We start from the raw sequence: 14,423 nt of genomic DNA, 5'->3' as shown, positions 1-14,423 counted from the left end.
CGATAGGCATTATGGGCAAGCCATATTTCTTCGCCTGATGTGAGTCTAGTGTTTATGTAATGTATGCATAATACGTTGTCATGGTTTTTGAGGCCGGCACAAATCGTCGCTTATGAGCAAATAGCCGACTAGTTGAACGTATTGCGTGCTCTCGATGGCTCGTGAATGCTGACGTGATAGACGACTACTCATCATTGGTAGATATCCTATATTGTATGGACAATGCACGGGGTCAGTATTCGAGTATAAGTATAGCAAACGTTCACGTCGTCGTGTATTATCTATCTATAATTAGCGAAAAAGTACGTGAACGAGTATAACGTGACCATCAGCCCTATTACGTATAGAATATAAGCTGTGGTACTGTCGTTGTATGTGCGTTTCCGGTAGTTTTGTGCCTGTGAAACGGCTCATGTGCTAACAGTTACCAGTACCTAGTCTTTGGTATAACATCAAGTTTGTGCGTATACATATATTGTGTGTTTCAATTGATGAATCCACTGTACGGTGCCCTTACTCCAATGAACATTTGCAATCGCCCATTCCTTGTGGATTAGGAACATATACTTATGTAGTTAGGTCATGGTTACGTAATATGTCAAATGCACGTAATACGTGCCACGAACAGTCCTTCAATGTATGGCATCATTAACTGGTCGTAAGTATCGAGCGGTTCATGTGGTGGAATATTTCAATACGAAATATTTCAGATCTTGGCATAACGTTTGGATACAGTCTAGCGTTTATAGATCTCGTTTGGTGCAAGTAACGGGTCCCGTGAAATTTTTCCTTACGCCGTTTGACAGCTATTAAACGATCAAGTTGTCATGGATTTGTCATGGATTAAGTATTTATAAATGCATATGTACACTAGAATTATCTGCATAATAAACTACTTGAAATATATATTTTGATGATTACATGCTGTTGTTTTAGTGTAACTAACCACAACCATTTTTGGTTGGTTACTTATGTATTCATGGAGCGTGTCGACAACTAGGGTCAGTTACAGCAGGCCAATTGTTAACATTTATATTCCGTATATATGACAAATTGTTTTACGAAACAATTGTAGTTTGATACGACATCATATACACTGTTGATAGAACTTGGTCGAACCTAAATAAACCTCCGACACTTAGGTATGACTTATTGAGTCTACCTCATCCGCCGGACTCGAAATCACAACATATTGTTGTTGCAGCATTGGAGTAATCCTAATGTTATTGCAGCTGTCCCTTGTCTCAATTCGCCACACACTTACGGAATATACTCTCGACAACGCATTGGCATGATATACATATGTACTGCTCTTCTTATTTGAAGACGTGATGAGCCAATAATGAACCAGGTAACAATACACGCACCGTATTTATTGCCACAACCAACCAAAATTAAGCCAATTTATTAAATATAATATCAGACACCACGAACGAAGCGGCCAGGGATCTCTTGTCTAGATATCATCCGAAGCGGCGTAGAAAGTCCTTTGTTAGTTTTCACGATGGTATAGCATCTTCGTCAGACTCCTGTGAATTATGACCAATCGGTTAACGACTACCATTACACCAGGTTTAGACGTGCGACACTATGATAACCTCTTGCGTGCTGCAGTCGAACATTTGCTGAAGATCTTTTTCTGTAGAGTAATCCGTTGCTGCAGAACCATCGCAGATCTGTAACATTACGCTGGTCATTAGTCTTGCAACATCAATGCGTCGGACAGCCACATATCCCACGTATGCGAGTACAAAACAGCCTGCGAACTGGAGGCCAGCATACTCACTTCATCGAAGTCTTCCTCCATGATATACAGCAGCTCATGCTCCGTCATGCCGTCGATCATATGTCGATTCGGTGTACACGAGTCGATGGAAGTCCGGGATACACTTTCAAGGGACTGTGACTACAATAATGTTCACATGAATTGCACATATCCGACAAATGTGATGCTCACCTTATCCGGGGTCGATACGTGTCCGACAACTGGCTGGTTCGGCACTACAACATTAGCGTCGGATGGCGAGTCAGCTGCCTCACTGTCCTGTCCGGATACAAATACACGAAAGGAATTGACATTCATTCGTTACAGTGTATCCGACTGATAGTAGGCCTATTCGTCGTGACAACGCAACATTGTATCGGTTGGACTGTAGACACCGTGCTCACCTCGTCGTCGGACAAGTCGTACGAAACAAGCGAACGCATTGGTGCTGTAGATGTTGGCGGATGGACATTATTGTCGGACACATCGTCTGTCAGCTCGTTAGGTGAAACGAGTATTGATGCTGTCTCGTGCATACTAGTCACGGATGGCACCTGCAGAAAGTTGTATAAACTCATTGGATGACAAATACCGTATAAAAGTCTGCCTGTTATATACGAACGTCGCATAAAATGTCCGATATGGCATTGTCCTTGCCTGTCGTATTCGGTGCAGCTAAATCGACATAGGATTTATCGTACGGATGAATTGTTGAAATCGACAACGCACCATGGTCAGGTGACGAGTACTGCGCATTCGGTAGATTTGTAATGTATGTGAACCGAAAACGACTGGATTATATCATGGAGCCCGAGTATCATTCGTACGGAATATACTCCCGTTGTCTGGTACGGGACAATTACTTACGTCCAACTCTACTCCGTCTTCCGAAGGCGCATTAACGAGTGGAGTGATTTGCTCCACATCCCTTGGAACTACATGGCGCCGTTTTCGTACGGAAGCATTATTCTCGTTGATCCGACGGGCCTGCGTGATCGAGAAGAACAATCAGGTGAATAGTGCACGGCTAATATTCGATAGACCAAGTAGGACTACACGTGGACATTTAATATCTCATATATACGTGCTGTCATTGTTGATAGGCAAATTATGGTGACATTCACCTCTTCCCGCATCGCCACATCCGCGGGTACGGTCGCTGGGGGTACCAGATTAGAATTGTAGGCGCTTTTGCAACCGGTCTGCGTGATCGAATACAGAGAATCAATAATTGCGTAATTGAATCATTCATACGACCATTAATCTTACGTTATCTCGGTCTTCGCTGGACATGGACCCCGATATCCGTGCTGTTGATGACGATGGTGGGGTGTCCACATCATATATATGCTGTCAGTTTCGTAATAATGGATGTTATTAGGGTAGGAATGAGACACTATATGATAGGTGCAGAATAAAGTCGATCGAAATTAGATTAACGTTATACCATCGAGCGGACAACTAGTGGGTATGCTTACCATGTCTGCTGGAGACTCGTACGAACCGGCCGATTGAGCCGGTATACTGGGCGATTGTGCTGAACGCAGTACAATGCGTTGCTAGTATGTCGGGCGACTACGTGAAACGATATGCAGTATGCATATGTCGTAATGGTGGTGTCCCAACGCATTACTTATATAACAGACTCACGTTGTGTGTCATTTCCTCTCTAGCCATATCTGGGTACATCGCAGAAGTTCCGAAGCTTAAAGTAGACCCGGATTCTGCGTCACTCAATCCATCCAGTTCCGACTCCTCCACGGCTGGAGCGATCGGATGCGTCCATAGTTTTTTAGTGTTGCACTTCACATTTACTTGATCAGCGTTTCTGTTCGTTCGAATATTCTGTGGGATAAATAACGAAATATGCGTAAATATTATACGGATACTGTTCAACGGTGTGCGTTATTAGTACAATCATTACATAATCATTCTCATTAGCGCGAACATTTGCGTCATCGGGCACTATCGTAGATTGTGGCGCGTCCCTGTTTGATGTAGGCGGAGTGTATGTTGAACCACTCCGCGATTTGTGCACGGCTAATATTCGATAGACCAAGTAGGACTACACGCGGACATTTACTATCTTATATATACGTGCTGTCATTGTTGATAGGCAACTTATTTTGACATTCACCTCTTCCCGCATCGCCACATCCGCGGGTACGGTCGCTGGTGGTACCAGATTATGATTGTAGGCGCTCTTGCAACCGGTCTGCGTAATCAAATACAGAGACTCAATAATTGCGTAATTGAATCATTCATACGACCATTAATCTTACGTTATCTCGGTCTTCGCTGGACATGGACCCCGTAATCCGTGCTGTTGATGACGATGGTGGGGTGTCCACGTCATATATATGCTGTCAGATTCGTAATAATGGATGTTATTTGGGTAGGAATGAGACACTACATGATACGTGCAGAATAAATTCGATGGAAATGATATTAACGTTATACCAGCGAGCGGAAAACTAGTGGGTATGCTTACCATGTCTGCCGGAGACTCGTACGAACCGGCCAATTGAGCCGGTCTACTGGGCGATTGTGCCGAACGCAGTACAATGCGTTGCTAGTATGTCGGGCGACTACGTGAAACGATATGCAGTATGCATATGTCTCTAAATGGTGGTGTCCCAACACATTACTTATATAACAGACTCACGTTGTCTGTCATTTCCTCTCTAGCCATATCTGGGTACATCGCAGAAGTTCCGAAGCTTATATTAGACCCCAGTTCTGCGTCACTCAATCCATCCAGTTCCGACTCCTCCACGGCTGGAGCGATCGGATGCGTCCATAGTTTTTTAGGTTTGCACTTCACATTTACTTGATCAGCGTTTCTGTTCGTTCGAATATTCTGTGGTATAAATAACGAAATATGCGTAAATATTATACGGATACTGTTCAACGGTGTGCGTTATTAGTACAATCATTACATAATCATTCTCATTAGCGCGAACATTTGCGTCATCGGGCACGATCGTAGATTGTGGCGCGTCCCTGTTTGATGGAGACGAAGTGTATGTTGAACCACTCCGCGATTTGCTTTGGATTTCACGCCCGGCCTGTGTAACCAAGTACTTATCTATATTAATGTGCACCTGTATACGTTATTTGATCATGACTTACATTAGATCGCTTGTCCGTATTAGCAAGATGTCGCGTCGGCGCGGATAGTGATACGTCGTCGGCGTCACTCGAAATAGTCTGTATTCCGTCAAACAACATCATACGCTAGTGTCACGACTACACATGTCCGCGACATAAAATAACACATCTAACAAACGACGCCGACTCTGTTCAGGGCGTCTAGAGCGATTTCGCGCGGCGATACGGTTAGGACTCCGGTGGTGACTCGGTACATACCTCTATCTGTACGGATTTATCAGGCGTAGAGCAAGCGCGCCTACGCACGTCTGATGAAGTGGACGGCATGTCGTCCTCGCTGTCCGAACTTATCACCCGTGCTGGGCGTCGCTCACTACGCCTTGTTTCCGAACCGGATGCGCTTCTACGCACTTTCGACGAGGTACACGGCATGTCATCCTCGCTGTTCGAGTAGATAACTCGTACCGGGCGCTTCTCACTGCGCCTTGTGTCTGATCCAGATGCAAATACCTTTACCTGCGAGTAGTCGAGACAGAATTAAAAACGGTAGATGACATTTTCTTATAGTGTAGTGTGCACCTGAAAAACAACAGCTGATGTTTAGCATGTATAATACATATAATCACGAATAGGAATGCTACAGTCAACAGTTCATTTATCATAGCTGTACGAGGTAACCTGATGATAGTTAATGTAGATATAAACGGTATAGTACCTGTGGTGTTCATTGACATCGGTACATTGAAGAGTATTTATGTGTTATATATATATAAGAATATATAATAACAATAACACTAACCTGGTTTGCGGGTGACGCACGAACGGTGGACGGCACGATATACGGTATTGGTTCGTCCAACCATCGATCGCTCATCATCCGCAGAGTCTCTTCGTCCATGGTGTTTGTTAAGCAACTGTAATATTCTTCTACCGTTCGGAACTGATCTGCTAAGCATTCTTCTCCAAGGTCAGGAAGGCCTGCGTCGACGAGATCGGCGACGAGCCGGTCGAGAATTCCTTCGCACGTTGCGCTCAGTATTGGTCGCCTGTCAGTGCGTGGAACAAACACGCCTGCGAAGTCTAAAACCAGAAATCGCCTGTCCCACGCTTCCCTCAGTTCACCGTTAGAAACAAGTATAGCGAACGGGTCCGGGTCGTTACTGGTGATAACCACGATGGTGGCACCGTTAGACTGTTTAGCACCATGAGTTTTGGCAGACCATGAGCCATGAAACATCTGCTTCAGTGACGCCATCATACCGGCGTTGCCCCAAAAATTTCGGCCAGCGTCGTCGCTTTTCAATATTCTTGAATGCGAATTCATATGCAGCTGTCCCACACCGGATGAATCGTGTGGTATGACACTAGATATACGAGGTGGGAACAGCAAATTGCATAGCAGTGTCTTCCCAGCTCCCGGCGTTCCTTTGAATAGTATGTGTGGCGCACGCGACACGCTATTACCACGGGCCTCAATTACCGCACACAACAGGCAAGCCATCGTCTGGGTCCTATTCAACGTGATACCATTGAAGGTTGCGCGCGTTACCCGATTTTTTAAAATGTCATTGACCATATGGACGCCTTCATCCACAGTTGTGGTGCTAGCACGCCGACGGTTTCGCCAAGATAGTAAGGCGCGGTGATGCCGAACACCTACAGTCGGCGGCCATTGGTGGAAGCTTCGACTAACCAGATTGGCTGATATGGTGAACCCCAACTTATCGGTCAGGTAAAACTCCCACTCCCCGAATGAAGGTTTCTCCTCGAAGTCCAGGTATCCCTGGCTCACAGCATGGAGTTGTACGGTCCAGGACGCGGCGCGCCTTCCGCCTATAATACGAGCCAGTCTAGACGGTAGCTCGTCATTCGTTTTGTTGAACCTGCATATGTACGCACATCGTGTGTGAAATATGAAATTGCAACTAGTACGTGCTTAACTCACATGAGGTTGACGTGTGCCACTACGTCGGTAGTCGCTGCTAGCTGATTACGAACGACATGTATGCCGGCCGCGGCCAGCATCCTCCTTGCTTCGCCCGCCGTATATGACTTGCGACCACGTGTTAGCTGCAACGTGGTTAATTACAGTGATGTTCGAATGTCGGGGAATACGTATACTTACCAGAGGCGGTACTATCAGTCCGAGTCGTCCCTCTGTACAGTGTAACTCCATGCTAGCAGTAAATATGTCAACGTCCATACCTTGGGTGTCCTGCACGGTTAGTTGCACGCCAGCCGATGAGCTACGAAATACCCACCATGCAGCGAGACAATCGTCCGAACTTGATGATTCCAATAACGCCGATAGTTTTGATGAATATTTCATCATGTAATAATATTCGTTCGCCATCCAGATTGAGCCAGGTCTCAAACGCTAATGATTGCTCCAACAGGCGTGGGCCGATAATGGAGTGCTCGCACGTGGTGTCGGCCATGATCAGACACGCGCTGATTGTCATCGTGTGTAATTTTATATTCCCGTACAATTACAAATTAGGCAGAGGATCATCGTTATACGATCGTGTAATTAGAAGTCATGTAGTATTACAAGTGTGGGTGATCGGATTCACACACGAGTGTCCTATATTGAGTAATTCCGTCGGACCGGATCTCTTTCGGTCGTCTACCACGTGGTAGAGCCACTGTTCACCAATGTACTATATCTCTCATGTATCAAGCCATATCACACATACTGCACAACCGATGTAAGACAGCAATTATGTCAACAGACGCCAACTAGAGTCCCGTTATATTATAGTACAATGAGTATAAATTGGCTGGGCATCGCTGATAATGGCTCACGATGATCATTGTTGTCATTTGCGTCATTCCCTGTTTTTGTATAATAAAATAGTCATTCACACCAGGCCGCTCTTTGTCCATGTTGATTTGATACACTCGCTGCATACTTGAAGCACGAACCACATATTGCCTGCGTACGACACCGCCTACACAGACCAGTGCACGGTGATGAGCCTACGCGTCCCAGGGTGCCCATGAACATTATGCGCGCGTATAACAATGTTCGAATCGATATAGGGTCACGCACTAACATTCATTATTCGCTATTAGTCGACCACCAATTGATCGGTTTGATGGCACCTGCTTTATAATACCATAAGTAATTTGATCAAATCTAATCGCAATGTTATACTGTCCAAGAAACCGTTGCGGGCTTCAGATACAATTAGCGACAAGCTATATCATTGGTAAGCCTGTTCGTCGATACTAGGGTAAGCCGGGAGTGACGTTTTGTATAATACATCTATCAGATACATAGCGTATAGTGTATAATTAGAGCTAATCATGATGTAGATTCAATTACTTTTCCATATCCCAATGATTCAGTGTTGTAATGAGTCTAGTCCTGACTCGAATCAAGGCAGACTCGAGTCCGATTGTATCATGTATCGACTGCATTATACTCATGTACTCAAATTATGGAAATGACTCGACTCACCTCCAATTAATATGTGTATTGACTCTAATTGGTATCGAATATTTGCGCATGAATCGAACCAAGTCATATGACTCGATACTAATACGGCCAATACCGACCTTGCAAAGATTATTAAAGTATCCACACGGTTGGGAGTTCGTATAATATAAATGCGAACCATTCGATATAACCGAGTAGAGTTATAGAAATGTGTTTGTAGAAAAGCTTAAATGGAAACTGACCAGTCAATACAATTACTTGGGCTCGATTATAGTAATAATACCATGACTCGGGATGTACACACTGCTTGCTGACTTGGTGACGAATCTAAAAGAACTACAAATAACTATATTCAAACATATAACAGTAAGATTCAGTTGTGACTCATAACCTTGTGACTTGGTTACAACTCTGCAATGGATATGACGACAAGGATATAGTGAACATTATTACATATTAGCAGTATGCCTGTTATCGGCGAGCAGTTGGAATGCACGTGTAATGTTAGAAGTGACCAACGATAAATCCATTTGGTAACGAATTACAACTTGTATTATATCATATAATATATATATATATATATATATGCGCGTGTATGTTAATGATAGTGCAGTCGGCCCAATATACAGTTCGCGTACCATTTGTGTATTATTCGTCGGGATTGGAACATGCACTTACATCTCAACATGTATTTTCGCTATACGAAAGCGGTTAAACGATCACCAGATACATGGAATTTGTGATAGCCGTTTCTCGACATATTATCTTGATTCGCAGTCATTATCGATGATCGGATATCATACCTTATCATGAATTTTGTTATCAAATAACACTGGATACTTGATACATTTGTTAGGTTACCTAATTTAAGCCTACACACCAAATTATGTTCAATTCCAATCAGTAGTCGCATTGATACAAGATAACTTTTTCTATATATTATATATTAATAAATAGTAAAAAAATGGAACTGTTTCTGTCCACCCCATGAAAGTGGAAGGTTGTCTATAGAAACAACCGTTACCACATTTGGTTAATTTCAAACCATCAAAAGCGGAGTTATTGTCGTGAAAAATCTGGATTATGAATAAAATATTATTTACGGTGAACAGTTCGATTGGACCGGTGTGACATAAATATAAAAATACGCACGGCTCTTCATCCCACATTGTTAGGCATAGGAATCGTCCGTGTTATTACACGCAGCAATGATCCGTCACAAATCCAACAAATACTGATAAAGAATATCGCCTGGTATAAACTTGCACTATCGTAGTCATCTGAATTGTGAGTTCAATATGAATTCTCTCTTCCGTCGTTATGTAATATTGAGTTCATAATCCGTGCTTTACACGGCTATGCTAAACTTATATACATTATCAGCACAGTGTATAGCTACTACGCATGATATATGACATGTTCACTATCGATTGCCGACAAGTCTTCATACTTGATGCATTATATTGAGCGTCATAGTATACAAAATCCACATTATAATACAGCGATAGTGCGCATATAACATGATACATGCACACTTAGTTTGATTGGAGAGCACAATTGTCAAGGTACCTATGAAGCAATGGGATATGTACATTCTACTCTCGATGCAATAACGTATGAATATAGTCGGTGGTTGGATAGAACATATAAAGGCCATCGTTATACACTATGCATATGGTTGTACTTTCTCCATATGGTTGTTAACTAATCACATGGAATATCACCATGCCCGTAGTGTTGTTCGCACCTGTTAATGGTGACAATGATTTCAAGGTATGGCGGACTGTTCTACTATAAAGTCGTTGACCAACAGTTAGATATGGTGTCTGATACATATTATGCGATACGCATTTCGCATTATGTGAATGATGAGCAATTTTATGTATCTTTGTACGAAACGAATACGTCATAATCGGAATCGCGATCATATGAATAGTCATGTACATGAAATACAATTTGATCTGGTATGATTGCGTGACATATGAAACAATTACTGTGTAGAATACCAAAAATGTTATCGCGTATTAAGCAACAGATTAGTAACGTTATACGGTTTCTTATAGCGTATTACCTTACAGGTGGCATGAAGGTTAGTGGTCAACATATCATGAATTACATAGTGCAATCAACGACTGCGTTGATTAGGATGACTTCTGATACGATATCGATCGCGCAGTCGTGATTGCCCGCGGTACATGTGTCTATGAATGGCCCATTAAATTCGTTTGGATGGTCTTTTATTTGAGAATCTCTGGCGACAATATGGCAAATGCGCCAGCGAACAGGATCGGGACATTCGACCCTGCAGTAAGCAGCTTAACGAAAACTTTAATGACAAGCAAGCGAAGTAGGGCAAACTTCTGGGCGTTCCGATGTGGCGTGCCAGGTATGGCCCTATTGCTGCGGGACAAAAATATGAATACGGTATTCGCATTCTCCGGTGGCAAAAAGACAAGAAGGCGGGCAACCGCCGCGTGTGATGGGTTCTTGATGGTGAGTATACACTGTTCACATGTTCATTGAACAGAACTGTAGATGCCTGTACTGTGATGACTGTTACATTTGATTGCACGTGAATGTAACTAATATACGATGTTAAACAGACGAAAAGTATATCCCCGGCAGCTCAGTTAACCAGCAATGACGTCCAGCTAATCCTGCGTACTGCGACTGCACTGAGGGTTAAGGATATGACGTCACTGATAGTGGACGAGCCGATCGCTTATATTAATGCAATGTGAGTATGACACTCTTCATAAACAACTAGATAAGTCGTCATGTATATGTGTGACATGGGCATGGACCTAGTATTATATGATTGCAACTTTTGCACAGGTACGCCGATACGTCATACCAGATGCCTATGAAATTGGCCAGGATGTGTTATCCGGTTAACCGGTTAACGGAGGCTACTCGCATCATCGCGCTTGGCACATTGCAGAACAACGCCGCGGTCATGCGACAAGTTGGGGCTACCGGATTGCCGGCCGTGTCATGGATATTTCATTACGCGAGGAAATACCGCATTTCGTTCCGCGACACGGTCGATCTGATGCGCCGCGCTCACGCTATCATTAATGCAAATGGTCGTGGCCAATGACATCTAGAAATGTGATGTTGAACAATATCTTTATAAAAGTTGTATCTTCGTACTTTTGTGTGTCTTCGTAATTTTGCGCAGGTCAACGTTGAATATCAACAAAGGATTTATACTAGCGTTACGATTGGCAGCTCTATTGCATCAAACCGAAGTGCCGTTGACAGCTATACTGTTCCCACATATCGTATGTCAGAATAGGTAAAATTGATAAATCAAAATTTGTTATCTATTGTGTCAATTCTTGATAATGTCCGTTCTCGGTGGTGTTCAAAGTTGGTTCAGGTTGCAACGACTCAAGTCACGATTTTATGATGACTCTCCTTGACTCCAATTCATATATACTCAAAATAAGTAAAATACTCGGTTCGAATCTATATATATAGAAGCTGTGTATTGACTCGACTTGGAATAGAGTCATCGCGCATGACTCGGAACAAGTCATAGGAAGCGATACCCAAAGGCCGAGACCGACATTTATTTATAATTTTGAAGTATATTAGAGTAACTACAATATTGGGATATCGTATATTAGCGCTGGTATAGTTGAAAATGCGACGGGACTGATAAAATTGAGGAATAATATAATATAACAAATGTCAACGACTCGTTAGCACCAAGGTGATAACCATGCATCAACTGGAATAGGATCAGTAAACACGATGACTTGTGGTATGGGACGCTAATCATATTATAATGACTAGGACTTGCCTCGATATTAAATTAAAATACACTGGAATTGAGTCGAGTTAATAATAATACGAAAGTTATATTGAAATGCGACTCAAAGCCTATTGACTTGGCCAGACCCTGGTGGTATCTCTTATCGATATTGTGCATTATCGGTAATGTACAGTCTTGATGGCGTCGGTTATCGGTAATGTCCATTCTCATTATTGTACATTTTAAATAATTGCTTTATCGGTAATGCTTTGCTCGATATAGACCTGTGACCATCCGTATCGATGACGGGCGTAGTGTCGTTGCGCTACCTCCATGACCACTTCTCGTAACTATAATCAGTTATGATACGTCAATTGACATTGTTTAGGCATGCGTGTTCTACTATTATTCAATGCATACCAGTCAGCATGGACTGTAATGTCCATTCTCTATAATTGCATACTCGGTAATGGTTTTCTCGGTATTGACCGGTGACCATCCTTTTTGATGGGAAGCGACGTGTCACTACATGCCATTGGTTTCAATTGTTACCAGATAAACGAACCCGATCCTTATGTAACCGTCATATGCATGAATACCATACCATCAAATATATTCATATTAATGTATGTCGTGCGATAGAGCATACTTGAAAATGGCTGAACTTGACTCGAGTGTAGAGTCCCTTAAAGGACTGGAGATAGACTCTTATATATGGATATTCTAGTATTGAGTCTTTATGTATTGTAGAAGAGCATAGTAAAGTCCATCCAAGAGACCCGAGTCATTTCATATGACAAATATGACAACGGTCATCCAAAAGTAGCGTAAATGGGCTAATTGTATATAGATTACAGATGGTATTGGTGGGTGTATTGCACTAGAGTAGTCATTAAATCAAGTTGCAGGCGCGTAATCCACTACTTACATGCGTATGTAATAGTTTAAACTTATCGCAAGGTTATCGCAACGACTACCACGATTAACGACTACTAAGCGTAATATGATATGGCGATGTCTTACCGTAATAGCTACTAAGACGGGAGTAACCTATATAATAGCTAATGTGAGCAACACAAAGTTTGCCGCTTTATTTCATTCAATACGTGCTGCTAACTTGAACTAACCCTTATAATTATATAATATACCATTGCATTTCATTCTTACCGAGAAAGCGAACCCGATAACTATCTAACCGTTATATACATTGCTGTATGTCGTACGACAGGGATCCTTATTGGTGAAGGGCGACGTGTCGCTACGCTTCGCTCGCTCCACGTCTCGCGAAGCTCTTATGATATTATACGTTAACTAAGGTATTGAATTGCAATGTGAGGCGTCGAACGATAGGATCGCAGCGTAACGGGGCCCAACAAATATAATTACCCGCAAACTTTGCCGCTTTCTTTCATTCACTATGTGATGCTAACTTGAACCAACCCTTGTTATTAGGATGACGTTGTACAGTTCGTGATATCTTCGGGACGGTTTATATAGTATAGCTAAAACATGTACATCCAATATTTATATAACCAAATATGTTGATCTCGTGTTTGTACATTGGCGGCTTGCTCCGTATATTTAATGTACATGTTGGTATACCAAACGTACTGAGCTATACTGTATATATTTGGATAATGCAAATTCATTGTAATAACAAGTATAGAAGTGGCGCACCAAACCTGTGCCGTGATAAGCGCCACCATCACGATATTATTAATGAAATCAAACATCGGTCTTGCCGTATGAGTGGCTAGTCATGCGAAATGACTCGAGTCCAATTAGGGTCAACAAAGATATTGACTCGATTCGAGTCAGTTCCGTCTTTGCAGAAAATAACTTGGGTCAATTTGAGTCATCAATAAATCGCGTCTCTAGTCGATTCATTACAAACCCGGTTGCGACTAAGTCCATTTTTCATACTTAACGAGCATATTATCCAACATCGATACTACTTGAAATTATTTTTTGTGAGATAAGTGCTGTGAGAGGTGCAGTGTTCTGATACGTGTTATTCGGTCCGAATGTCAATTATTATACGAAATAATTGGCGGTTTGAAATAGGAATCTATCGATCACGCCCGTCTCATTAACTTATATTGTCCGCGTTGGACATTCCCGGTCATGTCCATATTCGGCGATGTCCATTTTCGGTAATATCCGTTCTTAGTAATGTATTTTCTCGATGGTGTCAATTCTCGGTAATTTCCATTCTATGTATTGGCCATTCTCGGTGGTGTCCATTCTCGGTATTGATCATTCTCGGTATTGTCCATTCTCGATCGTGTCCATAACCAGCATTGTCTATTCATGGTGGTGCCCATTCTCGGTAATGCCAATTTTCA

General features: G+C 42.5%; 2 protein-coding genes across 2 annotated transcripts; one reads left to right on the top strand and one right to left on the bottom strand.

The window, feature by feature from the left end:
• Positions 1–1,633: 1,633 nt before the first annotated feature.
• On the bottom strand, positions 1,634–2,688 carry LOC145437412 (uncharacterized). Its single transcript, XM_080314648.1, has 3 exons — positions 2,170–2,688; positions 1,958–2,044; positions 1,634–1,906 (listed from the first exon to the last, which is right to left on the bottom strand). Exons 1-3 carry the CDS (start codon positions 2,392–2,394, stop codon positions 1,697–1,699), a joined length of 522 nt encoding a protein of 173 aa, XP_080170774.1. The 5' UTR covers positions 2,395–2,688; the 3' UTR covers positions 1,634–1,696.
• A 7,345-nt stretch (positions 2,689–10,033) lies between these two features.
• Positions 10,034–11,470, top strand: LOC145437411 (uncharacterized). Its single transcript, XM_080314632.1, has 3 exons — positions 10,034–10,811; positions 10,922–11,055; positions 11,154–11,470. Exons 1-3 carry the CDS (start codon positions 10,548–10,550, stop codon positions 11,416–11,418), a joined length of 663 nt encoding a protein of 220 aa, XP_080170758.1. The 5' UTR covers positions 10,034–10,547; the 3' UTR covers positions 11,419–11,470.
• Positions 11,471–14,423: the final 2,953 nt, after the last annotated feature.

Source organism: Botryllus schlosseri, chromosome 1 (genome assembly GCF_051294905.1).
Source record: "Botryllus schlosseri isolate E-star chromosome 1, Bs_hap1, whole genome shotgun sequence".
Classification (NCBI taxonomy): domain Eukaryota; kingdom Metazoa; phylum Chordata; class Ascidiacea; order Stolidobranchia; family Styelidae; genus Botryllus; species Botryllus schlosseri.
This window is presented reverse-complemented; position numbering and strand designations above follow the sequence as displayed.